Consider the following 20,801-nt stretch of genomic DNA (forward strand, 5'->3'; position numbering starts at 1 on the left):
TTTAAAATTTAAGTCATTTAATGTTACTCCTCTGCTCAAAACTCTCCAATGGCTTCTCATTTCACTCTAAATTAAAAGCCGAAGTCCTTAAAATGGTCTATAAGGCCCTACACCAGTGGTTTTTCAAAGGGGAGTGTTTAGGCAACGTACAGGGGCCTTTTTGGTAACAATGAGAAAACTACTTGTAGGTAGTGGGCAAGGGGCCATACATGACAGACATCCTGCCTCCTCTATGACGTTCACTTAGAATAGATTAAAAAAAACTTACTCGTAATTATTTTAGATTAGACCCTAACTCCATTTTACATATAAACACACACAGTAATTTTTGCACAAATGCAATTGCTGTGTCAATCAAGGGAAGACTGTACTTTGGTAGGAATTTTACCAAAATTTTTTACCAAAAGGTGTTTACCATTTCAGAAAATAACATCACCACTTGCAATCCACTTGTGGTATACGAGTTACCAATACATCACATCAGTCTACATTTGCAGGTATCTCATCCACAGTGATTCTATGTAAAGGTGTACTACTTTAGGTCTGCTAATGTAGTTACGTCCAAGCATTTACACGCTAGTATAATTTTATTAAAATTTTTTTTCTTCTTAATATATTTGTGTAAGAATAAGTAGGTTATACTATGTACATATTTTATTTAGGTTAGTATAAGGAATATTATAAGATATTTGTAGTAAAAATCCAGGTGATAGGTCTGATAGTACTGAAAAGTACTCACCTACATGATCTGGCACCCTGTTACTTACCTGAACTCATCTCTACTTGTACCATCTGCTCTAAACACATGGGCCTCCTGGCTGTGCCTCCAACATACCACACATTCTCCCGCCCCAGAGCCTTTGCACTTGCTGCCCCCTCTGTCTACAATCTGCTTCCTCACATACCTGAATGCTTGTTTTCTTACTTTCTTTGAGTCTTTGCTCAAAAGTCACTTTTTCAGTGAGGGCTTCCCTGACCATCCTATTTTAAATTTCACCTCCCATGTGCTCCCTTCACACCTAATTCTCTTTTGATATACCAGGTACTTTATATATATTTATTTGCTCTTTGTTAACACCCACTAGAATATATGCACTGTGCAGGGATTTTTGTCTGTTTTGTTCACTGTATTCTCAGTACCTAGAACATTGCCTGGCACACAGAAGGCACTCAGTGAATATCTTTTGAATATATCAATGAATTTCTACACTCGAAGAAAAGAAAATATTGCACATTACTTAGCTCTACATTAAACAATAATAAGAGTCATAATAATGAGATCTTTTATAATAAACTCAAGACAAAGAAAAGGAGACCATTTATGGCTGTAGGACATATATAATGTTAAAAAGAAAAGCATAGCTGATATAAGTTTGAAGGTAAGAAAGTAGATGTTGTTTTAGTATTTTTATCTTATATGGTGGGGAATCAAGATATACCATCTAAAATTAATACAACAAAAAATTTATGAGGCTGGCCCAGTGGTGTAGTGGTTACGTATGCATGCTCTGCTTCAGTGGCCTGGGGGTCGCGGATTTGCATGCTGGCTGTGGACCTATGCGCCACTCGTCAAGCCATGCTGTGAAGGCGTCCCGTATACAAAAATAGAGGAAGATGGGCACAGATGTTAGCTCAGGGCTAAACTTCCTTGGCAAGAAGAGAAAGATTGGAAACAGATGTAAGTCCATGGCCAATCTTCCTCACCAAAAAAAAAAAATATATATATATATATATATATATATATATATGAGTATAGGAAACCAACAGAAAAACTAAAAATAATAATCTAATTCCAAAAGTCCGGGGGAGGAGAAGGGGCAAAGAGAAAATGGAAGGGCAGGATGTGTGGGTTAAATTATCTTTTCTCTTCTTTATAGTGGGAAACCAACAACAAATATGGGTAAATTAAGAACAGACAATTAAATCATATTGTCTAAAGAAGTTAAAATATTACCAATGGTAGAAGCAGAAATAAAAAATGGTTAAAAGTGTCACTGGGGAGTGGGATTAGAGGTAGGGAAGGCGTTCTTGTTTTTTAACCACAAAGCATATATTACATTTTGATGAAAATTTTTTGAAGTTTAAATTATATTCAACATTATTTTAATAAACTAATTTTTAATTGGCATATCATGTTATAAAATTATAATACAGTGCTTAAGAACACAACCCTCTAAATCTAAACCACTGGAGTTCAAGCCCTGGCTTCAAATAATCAGATATCATCAATTGTTCCCTAACAATATCATATAACAGAAATCTTACTGCATATTATGCCACAAAAAAATAAGTTCTTAAGAGTTACTGAATAAAGTTGAAACAACTTCTTTTTTTTTTTGAGGAAGATTGGCCCTGCACTAACATCTGCTGCCAATCTTCCTCTTTTTTTTTTTATCTTTTTTCTCCCCAAAGCCCAGTACATCATTGTATATCATAGTTGTAGAGTTGTAGCTCTTCTATATGGAACGCCACCTCAGCATGGCTTCATGAATGGTGAGTAGGTCTGCGCCCAGGATCTGAACCAGCGAACTCCAGGCCGCCAAAGCAGAACGCACGAACTTAACCGCTATGCCACCAGGACAGCCCAAGTTGAAACTTCTTTGCAAAATATACAAGCAAATCATGAGTAACTGAAATGCTTGGGATGAATAAACCATTAACATTTCACAATTTATGTTAAAAACTTATCTGAAATATCTTACTGTTCTGATTCAAAGACACGTTTTTCCAAATTTTTAATGTTTCAGACAGAGGAGCAAGTGATGTAGTTGTCACTGCCAGCATGCTAGCAAACTGAGATGTGTATACACTGTATCTGTTCAACCAATTGTCACTTAAGTTGATTTATTTCATTGGTACCATGCATGGTTGAACATTAGCTTAAGTTCGGATCACTACTTGTGACCTAGAGTATGTTCCAAAAAATTACAGTGTGAGGCAGCTTTGAAATGACACATTATTGTGTATGCAGAATACTGTCTGTCACACTCAGGCAATAAAATTATAAGCAGCAGAAAATGCCCCATCTCTTGGGATAAACAGAATTTTTAAAGCTAAGAGAGGTTGGTGTGACCAATGCATAAATCTTCAGGCACCAAACATCTATCAAAAGCTTCTGGCTCCTATTCAAGAGAAGATATTTAACTTTCAGTGCTAAAAATTTGATTAAGAGAAAAACCTAAGAAATAAGAAATGCAGATAAAAACTCCAGTATTCAGTTGGCATGTAACCAATAACAACAATAATAACAGCAGCAGCAAACATTTATTGTGCATCTGCTATGTATCAGGGGAGTGTTGTGTTTTTCATGTTCTGTATTTACTCATTTAATTCTCAGAACACCTCTACTAGGCAGGTACTAGTTCTCATTTTACAGATGAGGAAACTGAGGCACAGAGAGGTTAAGTAATTTGCTTAAGGCCACACAGTTAATAACAACTGGCATAGCTCAAACTCAAACTCAGGTAGTTTGGCTTAAAAGCATACGGTTTCAGAGAGCTCTAGATGCCTCTCTAAAATTTTGTTACAGAGCCACTGAAGGACAGGAAGCAGGTAAGTGACAATCATATTTGCAATTTAGGAAGACCACTATTATAAGCACTAAGACAATAGTTTGAATGGGAAAGAAGATCATAAGCAAGAAAAACAGTCAAGAGTTCTTGTAATAGTCGAAGGGAAAAAAAAAGGATGAGGTCCTGATTAAAGAAGTGGTAGTAGGAAAAAGAACAAAAAGACAGGGAGGATAGATACTTAAGAAGAGCAGATATGATACAGTGACTGTGGGTGACATTGTTAGTTGCCTACATGACAGCCATTCTTTCAACTGGCTTCCCTGCCAGAAAAGCCTACCTCCATGGTACAGGCTGAAAATACCAAATTGCCTTCTTGGCTTTCCTTGCAACTACAGTATGGGCACTTGATTCAACCCTAGCCAAGGGAAAGCAGTGGGAAGTCTCTGTGTGTATGTTTATAAGGGGCTATCCCATTCTGATATAAAAGATATTCTCTCCCTCAGTCTTTATCTTTAGGTAATGATGAGCTAGGGTATAAATTCTTCTTTAATTGGGTTGCTGGATTCTGTTTATTAATATTTTATCAAGAGTTTTGTGTCATTATCTATAAGATAATTTAGTCTGTAGTTTCCTTCTTTGAGGCTCTGTCAAATTTTGAAATGTTACATATATAAAAGAATTTATAAGCTTATAAAATGAATTTCAGGATTAGTATTCTCATAAGAAGTGATCATATATGTAATGATTCCAGATTATATACCAGAAATTCTTATTTAAATATAAAAAGACAAATCACTAATTATAATCATAGGTATTTTTCTGCTTATTAATTCTACCATTGAAGAAGAACATGAAAGGATTAGTTTTTAGAGGATTCTTTTTTAACTGTCCTAATTAATGGGATTTCACATACAATAGACTGTCAATTCTTTTTCACATCTAGATTTATAGAAACATGAGCTCTTACCTTAACTGGGAAGCTACATTTTCCAGTACGAACCCCTTCTTCATCTGTCTGCCACTGATGTGGACGACTGGCTTCTGGAACATAAACATCTTTCTTTCTCCTAAAACTTTGCCGTAGTTTGTTCATTTTAATTTTCACAACCTGTAGACAGAGTAAAAGAAATATGAAAAAGAAGTTATTACCTTCTCATATATTTAAAAATAAACTGATTACCATACTAATAAAAAAACTAATGTCCCAAATTAAAGTTTTTGGTTTAGGGGAAAATGGGCAATTAGTACACTTCCTCTTAGAGTCACTCTAAGCTCAAAAGAACAAATCATTTCACTCTTTGAAAGGACAATTATAATACTAGTTCCTGTAAAACAACAACCACCTCTAGTACTATTGGAAGAGATGTTATTTTAAGAACTTTCAAGCACTTTAATCCAGTGTGTAGTAACTCTCTAATCCATTCCTCCTCCTGAATAAGGAAATTTGTACATGTAGGTCAAATTATAGACTGCTAACAATTTCTGAAAACTTTTATCTTTATTAAGGAAAAAAATCATTCTCTGAAACACTGAAATTTAGGGAATCTTTTTGGCTTACTGTTAGAAGACACTAAGCAAAGCAGGGATTATAATCACCTTTTTATAAAAGATGTTTTATAAAAAGGAATAAAATAAAGTTTCCTTTGAACATACCTGAAGAAAAAAATTCTACTAAGATTAAATTATTGTAAAGAAGAAATTTCTTGCAAGCAGTATGACATCAGAATGTACTTTCATATCTATAATCATTACAGATATGAAAGTAATACGATTTTCAATGACCACGGTCCAAGTCTCATCTTTAACTCTGTAAATTAAAAAGTATTAAATTATAGTCAGTTTTTTGTTTTGTTACTGCAAGAGGCACTTCTCTAATGCTTTCAAAAGTGCAGCAGAAATCACCAAACTACAGGGAAGGAAGACCTAACTGATAAGAAACAACAGAACATTCAAGAACCAATGAATAAATGTAATGAGTAAGTGTCCCTTTACAGAGCAAATCTCAAAATCTGAAACCAGTACCTCCAGTTTTCTGTTAAGCAGCATTGCTCAGTCTTTCCCTGAAGGATTTAAGCACCTCAATCAGCCTAAAAGAGATCTTAACTTGAGAAAATGATATGACAAAGCTATATAAAGGAAACGTCCTCTCTGTCAGGAATGTTAAATAGCAGGGACTGAACATTAATTCCCACATGACATCAATGAAAGACTTGAAAATCAAAGTTTACATTCTGAGGAAAATCATTTTGTATTTTAAAATGCATAATGCCACAGCAGAACTATTACCAAATTAGCTAATTTACACAGACATGCCAATCTTACCAAAGAAAAATTCTGACAGATGAATGGCAATGTAAAAATCCCTGGATTTTCTAAAAATGAATTTATTATTTCTCAATTCAAAATTGATTTATAGAATATATGAAGTAGATATTAAATAATCAAAGAACTGGACAAAAGGTAGTCCATTCCTTTGCCTTTAAGTAAACCACTTATTCCTGAACTACCTTAAATGGGAGTCTACCTTAATCTAATAGACTTCCAAAAGGAATTCCATACCTTCCCTGATAATACATCCTGTTATACTCTTTCATATCACATTTTAAAAATATACACAAATACAAATATAAGAAAATAAAAAGCACCCTTGCTCAAGTTGGCACTCTAAGAATCTTGAGGCAAAAAGCCTATATGATTCCTTTCTTCTTAATTTCTTTCTCTTAGCAAAAATGACTACCCACCTACTCAGGTAGCAAAGCCAGACACCTGAAAGTCATCCCTGCATTCACTCTTTCTCTGACCAATAACTCTATCGATTTCATCTCCTTAGTATATCTTGAATTCATTCTCCTACCCACCACATCAGTTCTACCATCCTCAGACATTTTTGCTTAAATTATTGCAAAAGCCTATTACTTAATGGTCTCTTTGCTTCCAAGAGAGGTCCATTTCAATCTGTTCTCCTGACTACTGCCAGAGTGCTTTCTAAAACACAAATCTGACCATGCAATTTACTCTGCTTAAAATCCTTCAATTGATTCACATCACTTTCAAGATAAAGCCCAAATTTCCAAGCACGGCAAACACAGTACTTTTTCCTCTGGCTTCACTCACCAGTCCCCAGTCACATGCTAAGCTCCAGCCATACTCAACTACTTACAGTTCTCCAAACAAGGCATGTCCTCTTTCAGAGCCTCTGTATATCTTTGACTCTCTGCCTAGAAAGACTTTTCCCTACTTGCTTCTGGTTAAAGTCTACTCATCTTGAAAGAGTCAGCTTGGAGTCTTTGGGGAAGCTAGTGTTTTTTCTGACAAGCCCCTACCTGGCCTGGGTTAGGTCCTTCCATTTCCTATGATTCCCATTAACACCCTGTACTTACTTCTATTACTGTACTCATCAAACGTTATAGCAATTTCCTATTTCCTTAATGGTAGACTGTATCTTGTTTGTTTAAATAGTACCCTGGCATCCAAACACAGTGCCTATTATATATATGGCATATTATAAATTTGAAGAAATGAAAGATAAAATAGACCCCCATCACAGTAAATATTTACTAGGTAGAATAAATGTAGAGACATAAGACCAGAGAACCACTGGTGTTGGAAGAGATTGCAGATGTAATAGTAGCCCAACTTTCCAATGACAAAGGAACCACTTTGACAACTTCCCTTAAAAGAAGACATCCAACCTCTTCCTAAATAACTCTAATACAAGTTTATTTGCTCTTTGGGGAGTTATTTATTGTTATACCATTCTATCAACCAACAAGAGAATAGACTGGAAGTGTCAACCAATTTGGGGTCTAAATATCTTGTCACTTTCAATACTAAAATAGTTTGCTAACAGCACTTCTACTGAGTATTACATATCAGTGATTCTTAAACTATGCTTTAAGTAGTCCTAGGATTTCCATGGAAGAGACTAAGAGCCACTGGTTGTTTGGAGGGAAAGAGAAGGAGGTTAGAAGACTGGACAAGCTCCACTTTATCTGATTTACATGGTGGGGTTCCATGTAAAAGTCTGAGGAAAGAGTTTCATGGCTGGAAAAATTTTGAAAATTAGTGATATAATCATACTAGTTCTAAAATGAACTTGGCAAAATGAAAATACATAATGATAATATCCTGCTTGCTACTTCTTAATGAGTAAGTACCACTGGCCTGTAAAATAATCCTGCAATTAAGGTAATAACACATCAAGGGAGAGATCAAACATTCTGTTTTCATGTAATCTATACATAACGATTTTGCTTATAAAGAAAAAACAGATAACAAGAAAAAAATAGAAAACATGTTAATTCAAAGTAACATTTACTGTTGGTCCTCAAGAGAGTTGAATTTTACTCCTAAATAAAGAAAACCATACCCCTTGGGAAAGTACTGGTTGAACACAGGTAAAGAACATATTTTTGTAAGTATAAAAACTGACAACAAATTTATTTGTCCTACAAACTAAATTTTAAAAAAAAGAAATGACAGTGTGTTGTTGAGTACTGTCAGCATCATGGCGGAGTGAGTTGTTCCCTTTGTCTCTCCTCTCTAAGCTACAACGAAATGGACATTCATTAACCAGCAGAGGATTCCCTGCACAGCACAACAGGATGTCTGAGAGATCTACACAGCTGTGCACCTGAAGGTAGGTGGACTGGATCCCCGGAAGGCAGAGGAACTAGGTGAGCACACTCCTCCCCCTCCCAGGGGGCAGCAACCTAAGTCGTGGGTCCCCACACAGTAGCCAGTGTGATTGTAAGAGGAGGCGGGGACAGCCTGGCCTGCACGAACGCTTTTGGAGTTGCAGCCTAGCTTGAGAGAGTGCCCACTGTGCCACAGCAGCCCCGCCTGTGGGAATGCTCCCCACAGAGTGGTGTGACTCAGCCCCTGAGAAGGAGCCCCCATCAAGCACAACAGATCAGCCAAGCTGCCTGCAAGTGCAGAGCTAGCCTGTCCACGAAAGAAATCGCCCCTCCCCTCCTGCCTAGTGCACCAGCTTGGCTGGTGCCCTGCTAAGCACAGCAGTCCCGCATCAGAGCAACCTACCAGCGGAGCACAGAGGCCCTGCCTGCACGTGCATGTGTGACCTGCCAACCGGCTGTGGCCAGCATGCAAAAGCAGAGAAGCCCTACTGGCACAACTTCTAGCAGATGGGGTGGGATCAGAAAACACAGATCCTTCCCCACCCTCGCCAGTGGTGGCAGGTGGAATCTGTGACCTGATACTACCACAGATGTGCCAGCAAAGGATCACTTCATCAAACACTATGAAGAACTGTATTAACAATTCAGAGCAGAAGGAAAACGACAAGTCTCCAGAAACCAATCCTGAACTCTCAGAAATTTACAATCTAAATGACAGAGAATTCAAAACAGTTATCATAAAGAAACTCTGCAAGTTACAAGAAAACTCAGAAAGACACTTCAATAAGCTCAGGAATAAAATTAATGAGCAGAAGGAATACTTCACCAAAGAGATTGAAACTCCAGGGGGAAAAAAAAAAAACCCAAACAGAAATTCTGGATATGAAGAACAAAATTAATGAGATAAAAAATAATCTAGAATCCATAAAAAATAGAGCTTACGTTATGGAGGACAGAATTTGTGAATTAGAAGATAGAAACACAGAAATGCTTCAGGTGGAGGAGGAGGGAGAACTAAGATTTTTTAAAAAATGAAGGAATTCTTCAAGAAATATCTGACTCAGTTAGGAAAAGCAACATAAGCATTATAGGTATTCCGGAGGGAGAAGAGAGGAAAAAAGAAGCAGAGAGCTTGTTCAAAGAAATAATAGCTGAGAACTTCCCAAACCTGAGGAAGGAACAGGACTTACAAGTACATGAAGCCAATAGAACTCCTAATTACATCAATGCAAAAAGACCTTCTCCAAGACATATACTATTAAAACTGGCAAAAGTCAATGACAAAATAAAAAATATTAAGGGCAGCAAGGCAGAAGAAAATAAGCTACAAAGGAACCCCTATCAGGCTTTCAGAAGATTTCTCAGCAGACACCTTACAGGCTAGGAGAGAATGGAATGATATTTTCAAAATACATAAAGACAAAAACTTTCAGCCAAGAATACTCTATCCAGCGAAACTATCCTTCAGATATGATGGAGAAATAAAAGCTTTCCCAGATAAACAAAAGCTGAGGGAGTTCATCGCCACTAGGCCTGCATTACAAGAAATGTTGAAAGGAATCCTCCCATCTGAAACTAAAAAGCAAAGGTTTACAAAACCTTGAGCAAAGAGATAAACAGACAGGATCAGAAAATTGCAGTTCTATATCAGAATAGATTAGTAAACACTTAATTATAAAAGACAAAGGAAAGGAAAGCATAAAAAATAAACACTTCAATTTAGTCACAAACTCACAACACAGAAAAGAACAATTTGTGACAACAATAACTCAGAAGGGGAAGAGGAAAGGGATGAAACCCGCTTAGGCTAATGGAGATAAGAGGCTATCAGAAAATGGACTATCTCATCTACGAGATCTTTTATGCAAACCTTATGGTAGCCACTAAACAAAAAATCAGAGCAGAGCCACAAATCGTAAATAAAGAGAAAACTGAGAAAACCATCACAGAAAACCACCAAACTGAAATGGAAGTCAGAAATACAAGGGAAAAGAAACAATGGAAATATAGAACAACTGAAAAACAAGAGCTAAAATGGCAGTATTAAGCCCTCATAATATCAATAATCACTCTAAATGTAAAGGGATTGAATTCCCCAATCAAAAGATACAGAGTGGCTGGATGGATTAAAAAACAAGACCCAATGATATGCTGCCTCCAGGAAACACATCTTAGCTCTAATGTCAAACATAGGCTCACAGTGAAGGGATGGAAGATGATACTCCAAGCAAAAGAAAGCAGGTGTTGCCATACTTATATCAGACAAAGTAGACTTCAAGATAAAAAAGACAATGAGAGACAAAGAGGGGCAGTATATAATGATAAAAGGGACATTCCACCAAGAGGACATAAAACTTACGAATATACACGCACCTAACACAGGGGCACCAAAATATATAAAGCAACTATTAACAGACCTAAAAGGAGAAACTGACACCAACACAATAATAAGAGGGGACCTCAACACCCTGTTCACATCAATGGACAGATCATCCAGACAGAAAGTCAACAAGGAAACAGTGGCATTAAATAAAATACTAGACCAGATGGACTTAATAGATATATATAGAACATTCCATCCAAAAAGAAGAGAATACACATTCTTTTCAAGTGCACATGGAACATTCTCAAAGACAGACCATATGTTGGGAAACAAGGGAAGCCTCAATAAAATTAAGATCGAAATCATATTAATCATCTTTTCCGACCACAATGCTATGAAACTAGAAATCAACTACAAAAAAAAGGCTGGGAAAGTCATAAATATGTAGAGACTAAACAACATGCTACTGAATAACCACTGGATCAATGAAGAAATCAAAGGAGAAATAAAAAAAAAACCTGGAAGGGCCGGCCCCAAGGCCTAGTGGTTAAGTTTGGCAGGCTCTGCTTCGGCAGCCCAGGTTCAGTTCCTGGGCACGGACCTACACCACCTGTTGGTGGCCATGCTGTGATGGTGACCCACATACAAAATAGAGGAAGACCGGCACAGATGTTAGCTCAGGGTAAATCTTCCTCAAGCAAAAAGAGGAAGATTGGCAACAGATGTTAGCTCAGGGTGAATCTTCCTCAGCAAAAAAAAACTCCCCCCAAAACAAAACAAAACAAAAAAAACCCTGGAGACAAATGAAAAAGAAAACACAACATACCAACTCCTATGGGATGCAGCAAAAGCAGTGCTAGACAGAAATTTATAGCAATACAAGCCTACCTGAAAAAAAAAAGAAAAATCTCAAATAAGTAATCTTAAACTACACCTAACAGAAATAGAAAAAGAAGAAAGAAAGCCCAAATTCAGCAGAATGAGGGAAATAATAAAAATTAGAGCAGAAATAAATGAAAAAGAGACTAAAAAAACAATAGAAAGGATCAATGAAACTATGAGCTGGTTCGAGAAAATAAACAAAATTCACAAAACCTTAGCCAGACTCACTAAGAAAAAATTAGAAAGAAAGCTCAAATAAATAAAATTAAAAATGAAAGAGGAGAAATAACAACAGACACCACAGAAATACAAAGGATTATAAGAGAATACTATGAAAAACTATACACCAACAAATTGGACAATGTAGAAGAAATTGATAAATTCTTAGACTCATACAACCTCCCAAAACTGAATCAAGAAGAAATAGAGAATCTCAATAGACCAATCACAAGTAAAGAGATTGAAAGAGTAATCAAAAGTCTCCCTCCCAAAACAGTCCAAAAAAGTCCAGATGGCTTCTCTGGAGAATTCTACCAAACATTCAAAGAAGATTGAATACCTATCCTTCTCAAACTATTCCAAAAAATTGAAGAACACAGAACACTTCCTAACTCATTCTATGAGGCCAACATTACCTCAATACCAAAACCAGACAAGGATAACACAAAGAAGGAAAACTACAGGCCAATATCACTGATGAACATTGATGCAAAAATCCTCAACAAAATACTGGCAAACCAAATACAGCAACACATTAAAAGGATCACGCACCAAGGTCAAGAGGGATTTGTACCAGGCACACAGGGATGGTTCAACATCTGCAAATCAATCCATGTGATACATCACATTAACAAAATAAGGAATAAAAATCACATGATCATCTCAATAGATGCAGAGAATGCATTTGACAAGATCCAACAGCCATATGAGATAAAAACTCTCAATAAAATGGGTATAAAAGGAAAGTACCTCAACATAATAAAAGGCATACGTGACAAACCCACAGCCAACACCATACTTAACGGTGAAAACCTGAAAGCCATCCCCAGAGGTTTTGGCCAGAGCAATAGGCAAGAAAAAGAAATAAAAGGTATCCAAATTTCAAAGGAAGAAGTAAAATTCTCCCGTTTGTGGATGACACAATTCTATGTATAGAAAACCATAAAGAATCCACCAGAAAGCTATAAGAAGTAACCAACAACTACAGCAAAGTTGCAGGGTACAAAATCAACTTATAAAAATCAGTTGCATTTCTATACACTAGTAGTATTATAGAACTAGTAGAAAGAGAAGTCAAGAATCCCATTTACAATTGCAACAAAAAGAATTAAAAAATCTAGGAATAAATTTAATCAAGGACGTGGAAGACCTATACACTGAAAACTATAAGACATTATTGAAAGAAATCGAAGACGATAGAAAGAAATGGAAAGACATTCCACGCTCATGGATTGGAAGAATAAACATAGTTAAAAGGTCCATATTACCTAAAGCAATCTACGGATTCAATGCAATCCCAATCAGAATCCCAATGACATTCTTCATGGAAACAGAACAAAGAATCCTAAAATTTATATGGAAAAGGAAAAGACCCTGAATAGCCAAAGCAATCCTGAGAAAAAAAGAACAAAGCTGGAAGCATCACGCTCCCTGACTTCAAAATATACTACAAAGCTGTAGTAATAAAAACAGCATGGTACTGGCACAAAAACAGACACACAGATCAATGGAACAGACTTGAAAGCCCAGAAATAAAACAACACATCCATGGGCAGTTAATCTTCAACAAAGGAGCCAAGAACATACAATGGAGAAAGGAAAGTCTCTTCAATAAATGGTGTTGGGAAAACTGGACAGCCACATGTGAAAGAATTAAAGTAGACCATTATCTTACACTATACACAAAAATTAACTCAAAATTAACTAAAGACTTGAATGTAAGACCTGAAACCATAAAACTCCTAAAAGAAAATACAGGCAGTACACTCTTTGACATTGATCTTAGCAGCATCTTTTTGAATACCACATCTACTCAAGGATGGGAAACAAAAGAAAAAAGAAACAAATGGGACTACATCAGACTAAAAAGCTTCTGCAAGACAAACGAAACCACAAACAAAACAAAAAAGACAACCCACCAACTGGGAGAAAACATCTGCAAATCATATATCCGACAAGGGGTTAATCTCCAAAATATATAAATAACTCATACAACTCAACAACAAAAAAACAAACAACCCGATCAAAAAATGGACAGAGGATATGAACAGATATTTTTCCAAAGAACATATATAGATGGCCAACAGTCACATGAAAAGATGTTCAACGTTACTAATTATTAGGGAAATACAAATCAAAACTACAATGAGGTATCACCTCACACCCGTCAAAATGGCTATAATTAACAAGTCAAGAAATACTAAGTGTTGGAGAGGATGTGGAGAAAAGGGAACCCTCATACACAGCTGGTGGGAATGCAAACTGGTGTGGCACTGTGGAAAACAGTATGGAGATTTCTCAAAAAATTAAAAATAGAAATACCATACAATTCAGCTATCCCACTACTGGGTAATTATCCAAAGAACATGAAATCAACAGTACAAAGAGATCTATGCACCCCTATGTTCACTGCAGCATTATTCAGGATGGCCAAGACGTGGAAGCAACCAAAGTGTCCATCAACTGAGGAATGGATAAAGAAGATGTGGTATATATATATATATATATATATACAATGGAATACTACTCAGCCATAAAAAAGGACAAAATCGTACCATTTGCAACAATGTGGATGGATCTTGAGGGTATGATGTTAAGTGAAGTAAGCCAAACAGAGAAACACAAACACTGTATGATTTCACTCATATGTGGAAGATAAACAAACACATGGATAAAGAGAATAGATTAGTGGTTACAAGAGGGGAAGGGGACGGGGGGGTGGGCAAAAGGGGTAAATGGGGCACACGTTTTGGTGATGGATAAAAACTAGACTATTGGCGGTGAGCACGACGCAGTCTATACAGAAACTGATACATAATAATGTACAATTGAAATTATACAATGTTATACACCAATATGACCTCAATAAAATAAAAAATTTTAATAATAAAAAAAGAAATGAAATCCCCATTCTAATAGAATTTTCAAAGGTCACTAGATACAATTTAATTGCCAATTCAGAAAATCTTTTCATGGTTCTCATTCTCCTTAACTGCTCTGTAAAATTTGACTCTGATTCCAGCTCTCCTTTGTACACTTCTTTCCTCCCTGCCTCCTCACCCCCCTGCCCCCAATACTCTACTCTGGTTTATCTTCTTCACCTCTGTTTCTACAGACGCCTTTGAGGGCTTCCTTTACTTTCTCCCACCCATTGAAGGTATTCCCCAAATTTGTTGTTACGTGCCTTCAAGTCAGCTCCGACTCCTGGTGACCCTATAAATGAGTGATGTCCACAACGTCCTGTCCTCAACAGCCCTACTCAGCTTCTGAAGACTCATGCTTATGGCTTCCTTTATGGAGTCAATCCATCTCATAGTTGGTCTTCCTCTTTTTCTGCTGCCTTCTACTTTTCCCAGTATTATTGTCTTTTCCAAAAAATCCTGCCTTCTCATGATGTGATCAAAGTAGGACAGCCTCAGTTTTATCATTTTTGCCTCCAGTGATAGTTCAGGCTTAATTTGCTCTAGGACCTACTTGTTCCTCTTTCCAGCAGTCCAGGGCATCTGTACAGGGTATCTGTAGAGCTCACCTCCAACACCATATTGTAAATGCATCAAGTTTCTTCCTGTCAGCCCTCTTCACTGTCCAGCTTTCGCACCCGTACATAATCAACACAAACTATTACCCCAACTATGATGATTTCCCAATTGTACTTTTAAGTCTTGCTCTCTTACTCAAATTTCTATATTTGGGTGCATTGATGTTGCCTCAAATACATTAATTTAAAGTTAATCACCTCTTATCTCCATCCCTTAAGTCCTCCCCCTTTGACCCAATTTAATGCTAGTGGATACAGAAATTAATAAGACAACTTGCCTTTAGGTGGCTTTCTTCCCTCATAAAAGGCTAATTTCTGCAAAATATGGTGAACATAATAATAGTACTATATACAGTATGCTCTGGAAGCATAGTCTAGGTTCAGGAAACATTTCCTATAGGAGATATGGCCTAAGTTTTTTTTTTTTTTTTGAGCAAGATTAGCCCTGAGCTAACATCTGCTGCCAATCCCCCTCTTTTTGCTGAGGAAGATTGGCCCTGGGCTAACATCTGTGCCCATCTTCCTCTACTTTACATGGGACGCTGCCACAGCATGGCTTGATAAGCAGTGTTTAGGTCTGCGCCTGGGATCCGAACCCATGAACCCAGGGCCGCCACAGTGGGGCATGCAAACTTAACCACCACACCACCGGGTCGGTCCTGGCCTGAGTTAAGTTTTAGTGGAAGAACAAAAATTAGCCACACACAGTGGGAAGTAGGAGAGAAATGATATTTCAGGTAGAGGCAACAGCATCAACAAAAGCATAGACGCAGCAAATGAAATCCTAGGCAGCAATGCAAGAAGAGGAGTGCAGAAATGAGTTTGGAAAAGTAGGCAAGGATCAGGTCCTGATTTTATCTTAGAGACAACTGGAAGCCACTAAAAGGTTTTAAACACATCAGTGAAATGGTCAGAGTTACGATATAGTTAGATTACTCTGGTGGCAGTATGGAAAACAAATGTGATGGGGTGAAGACTATAGATGAGTTAGAAGACTTTTTAAATAGTCTAGGCAAGTTATGATGAGAGCTTGAACTAGGGCAGTGGTGGTGGTGGAGGTGGAGAAAAGGAGACTGAAGAAAAGTTCAGAAGGCAACAGTAGCAGTGAGAATTGAGTCAACATGAGGTAACTACGCTTCAGGAAATTATTTTGCCCAGGATGATAAGACTGTAAACCAATAATTAGCTTCACTGCTCGTTTCAGGAAATTCTTGCCAACAAATTTATCTGAGCAAACAGCTCTCCTGAAAGGATAACAGACAGCTTCAAGACCCTTTCCCTGTTATGTCTAATTCAGGAATTCTAAATACTGTGTGACGAACTTTGCCCATTCCAACCAGTTCCCTACCTTGAAGGACCTGCCTTAAACCACGTGAGTCCAGATCTCAAAACCCTAGAAATACCCTTTCCTAACTTCCTCTAACTATCAAGACTCTGTCAAAGTGGTGCTCTCTCTTGCTCAGTAAGTTTAATAAACAGCTTTCCTTGATGAACAAGATTCTCTTTGTGGGGAAAATCAACAGCAGGAATTGGTGATTGATTAGGAAGGGTGAGGAAGATGGGGAAATTCAAATGATTCCTAAGTTTTAGGCTTCAGCAAACTGAATTGTTCAGTTTGAGTGGCTTGTTTATAGGGCTTCCAGGTAGAGATGTGTGTAAGCCTGAAGTTCAGGGGAGAGGTCAGGGCAACTATAGGCAGTCATTTTCTTGTGACGATCTCTTTTATTTCCGTCTTTTTTCCTAATTGGAGTTAGGATACAGTAAATAGAATTAAACTTAACACACTCAAACATGATAAACAGAGGTGCACACACCATATAAATGGCCAGTACATACTAATACAGCCATACTAGTGATTAAATTTTCACATTCTAGATAGTAAACAGTCACTGTGCTGAGCCCCTCTCCTAGGATCTACCCCAACCTTTCACAATCCAACAACTAATAGGTTAATACCTGGTTTAACAGAGTATTAAGGCCATTGAACGTTTCTATTGGTAACAGTGCAAGCCAGACTCTGAAAGTCCCATCTCTCAGGCACAGTTATTGGCTCCCTCCAGGGTCCCCAGAGGGTTGGCCTACCTTCATGTGCCCCTGCCTGGTCCCAGGTGGGCACAGAAAGGAGGATACAGTAGTACTTACCAGCCCTCAACCTTGTCCACCATGGTCCTGAATGTTGGCCCCCATTGCCAAATGTTCCCCCAGTGAGATCAGGAATAAACTTGTTATGGGAGACAGCACCTTTAGCAGTGACACCAGCTTCCCAGAAATCAAACAAACCAACTAGCTTTTCATCAGACTGGATAAAAAAGCAAGACTCAACTATATGCTGCCTACAATAAACCCACTTCAAACATAAAGACACAAATAGGTTAAAAGTAAAAGGATAGAAAACAATATAACATATTACTACTAGTCAAAAGAAAGCTGGAATGGCTATATATTCCCCTCTCAATAATTACTAGAACAAGGAAGCAGAAAATCAGCAAGGATATAAACAGCAAAATTTGAACAACAGTATCAACCAACATGACCTGATTGACATTTATAAAACATTCTACCCAATAACAACAAAATACACATTCTTCTCAAGTGCATGTGGAATATTTACCAACATAGACTATATTCTGGGCCATAAACCAAGTCTCAAATTTAAAAGGATTCAAGTCATACAATGTATGATCTCTGACCACAATGGAATTAAATTGCCTAATATTTGGAAACTAAATACAGCCATGCATTGTTTAATGACGGGGATATGTTCTAAGAAATGTGTTGTTAGGCAATTTTGTCGTTGTGGGAACATCACAGAGTGTACTTACACAAACTTAGATTGTATAGCCTACTATACACCTAAACTCTACGGTACTGATTTTATGGGATCACCATCATAAATGTAGTCCGTTGTTGACTGAAATGACATTAGATGGTGCGTGACTGTAATACAGTTCAATATAGGCCCTGGGTCAAAGTAGAAATCAAAAGGGAATTTAGAAAGTATTTTGAAATAAATGAAAACACAATATATCAAAATTTGTGGGATGCCCCAAAGCAGTACTTAGAAATTTATAGCACTAAACCATGGTTCTCAACTGGGGCAATCTTGCCCATGAGGGGACATGTGGCAATATCTGAAGAAATTTTTGGTTGTCACTGGGGGGATGCTACTGGCATCTAGTGGGTAGTGGCCAGGAATACTGCTAAACATCTATAACGCATAGGACAGTCCCCTACAACAAAGAATTATCCAGCCTAAAATGTCAATAGTGCCACTATTGAGAAACCCTGCACTAAAACATCTATATTAGAAAAAAAAAAAAAAAGGTCTTACTTAAATAAGTGATCTCACTTCCACCTATGGAAACCAAAGGGACAAAGAAATGCACAGAACTTATGTTTTATGTTTGGCTGCTAGGTTGTGAATGGATTGCAGGGAACAAGAATAGAAGAAGGGAGACAATTAGGAGGCTACTATAATAATCCAGCAGATGACAGTGAAATGGATCCAGAGGATTAATGGTAGAAGTGCTCCTGATGGGCCGGCCCCTTGGCTTAGCGGTTAAGCGCACGCACTCCTCTGTTGGCAGCCCGGGTTCGGATCCTGGGTGCGCACCGAGGCACCGCTTCTCCGGCCATGCTGAGGCCGTGTCCCACATACAGCAACTAGAAGGATGTACAGCTATGACATACAACTATCTACTGGGGCTTTGGGGGAAAAATAAATAAATAAATAAATAAATAAATAAATAAATAAATAAATAAAAAAGAAGTGCTCCTGAATCTTGTTTCCATACCAGCTCTAGAAAATGCACTATTCACTGATGTAGCATCTGTTGAAATCAGATTTAGACTATTTAAATGGGAGAAAGGTTAGATTCCACTATTAGATCATTAGACTTCACTATTAATGGTGCAATTAAAGTCAGTTTTCTAAAACAAAGTAATAGCGCAACTATTTCAAATAGGAAGTCTCATCTACAATATCAATCAAAAGATAAGCTGAATTGTTGTATTTTTCATGGTAACCTTACGCTTGACAAGATAAACAGATTTCTTGAACACTGCCTAAGTATATGAGTGTATGATGGATGCGCACACACACAGTAATTTGCTCTACTCAAGAAAGAACAAAAAAAGAACAAGAAGAAATAATAAGTATTAGGCATTCACTGTGGGAATGGTACTATATTAGGAGTTTCATGTTCAAGCTTACAGATTTGTTAAGAAATAACTGTCTCTAATCACAGGAAGCATGCAGTAAAGGGAAAAGATAAACTAATTGCAGGGTCAGTTCCTAAATGCTCCTTATAAAACATCATATACAAAAAATGACAAAATAAAACTCCAAATAAAGCAAATCTTTCTAAATGAATTCTCTGAAAAAAAAAAAAAGACTTAACTGGTAAGCAGTTTCATCTGATTTGTTATACTCACCAACTAAGGAAGTTAAAATTTCTAAAAGAATCTTCTTTTACAGCCAGTTCAGTCATTAAGGTACACTACTACCATGCCTTTAAATAAACAAAAATTCTCTAATAGAGAATAAGGAACAATAATTATGTTTCATATGGTAAGCTACAAGCTGGAAATGGCCTTATCTGTTGGAAAAAGATAATAAAACTAAAGAGACCAAGAATTAGTAGCACAAAAAGTATAATTTCTAACAATGTCTTATCAATGTGGCATATGTAGTCTGCTTTATGGTTCTAAAGTTGAATTATTTTAATACAAAAAAAAGCTTTAATAAGAGCTATTGGTCAGTAACTCTATAAGAATATAAAACTTTTTCTATAGTGGTTATTTACATTGGAAAGGACTGTAAAAGTCTCACTTTTTTTTTTTTAAAGATTTTATTTATTAATTTTTTTCCCCCCAAAGCCCCAGTAGATAGTTGTATGTCATAGCTGCACATCCTTCTAGTTGCTGTATGTGGGACACGGCCTCAGCATGGCCGGAGAAGCGGTGCCTCGGTGCGCGCCCGGGATCCGAACCCGGGCCACCAGCAGCGGAGTGCGTGCACTTAACTGCTAAGCCACGGGGCCGGCCCAAAAAAGTCTCACTTTTTTAAAGTATGGTTCAAGGATTCTGGGAACTATATTTTATACAGCCGAAACAAGATACTGGTCTAACAAAAGAATTTCCCCTAATCTGTAAATGTTTGTGAAAAATCATCCACCTGAAAATGAAAGACAAGCCACAAACTAGGAGAATATATGCCATATATATATATATATAAAATATTAGTATCCTAATATTTAAAGAATTTTTAAAAATCAATAAACAAATTAAATATCAGTTTAAAATAGAATGTCACTATAAAAATGGGCAAAATATACAACAAGCATTTTACAAAGTAACAGAAACAGCCAATGAAAAATGCTCAACCTCATTAGAATCAGGAAAACGCAAATCAAAACACTATATACCATTTTATATCTATCAGTTTATCAAATATTAAAGAATCAGACAATAAAACATGGAGCAACAGGCACTCTCATACCCTTTTAGGAGTGTAAATTGGTGCAACCATTTTGAAAAGTCATTTGGCATTGCCTAGGACAACTGAAGACGCACACACCCTTACAACTCAGCAATTCCATTTCTAGGCACACATCCCAGAGACACTCTTAAACATGTGCACAAGAAGGTGTGCAAGATAACGTCTATGTAGCACTGTTTATTGTTTGTAA

The 20,801-nt window shown here is 37.1% G+C and overlaps 1 protein-coding gene across 10 annotated transcripts in view; it reads right to left on the bottom strand.

The window, feature by feature from the left end:
- NUMB (NUMB endocytic adaptor protein) overlaps window positions 1-20,801 on the bottom strand; it is a 155,528-nt gene that overhangs the window by 51,502 nt on the left and 83,225 nt on the right. For all 10 annotated transcript variants that reach the window (XM_058567283.1, XM_058567287.1, XM_058567289.1 and 7 more), the window contains one exon: window positions 4,480-4,620. In XM_058567283.1, coding sequence (XP_058423266.1) covers window positions 4,480-4,605 — 126 coding nt within the window. In that variant the 5' untranslated portion in view covers window positions 4,606-4,620. The remainder of the gene's footprint in view (window positions 1-4,479; window positions 4,621-20,801) is intronic.

Source organism: Diceros bicornis, chromosome 24 (assembly GCF_020826845.1).
Source record: "Diceros bicornis minor isolate mBicDic1 chromosome 24, mDicBic1.mat.cur, whole genome shotgun sequence".
Lineage (NCBI taxonomy): Eukaryota > Metazoa > Chordata > Mammalia > Perissodactyla > Rhinocerotidae > Diceros > Diceros bicornis.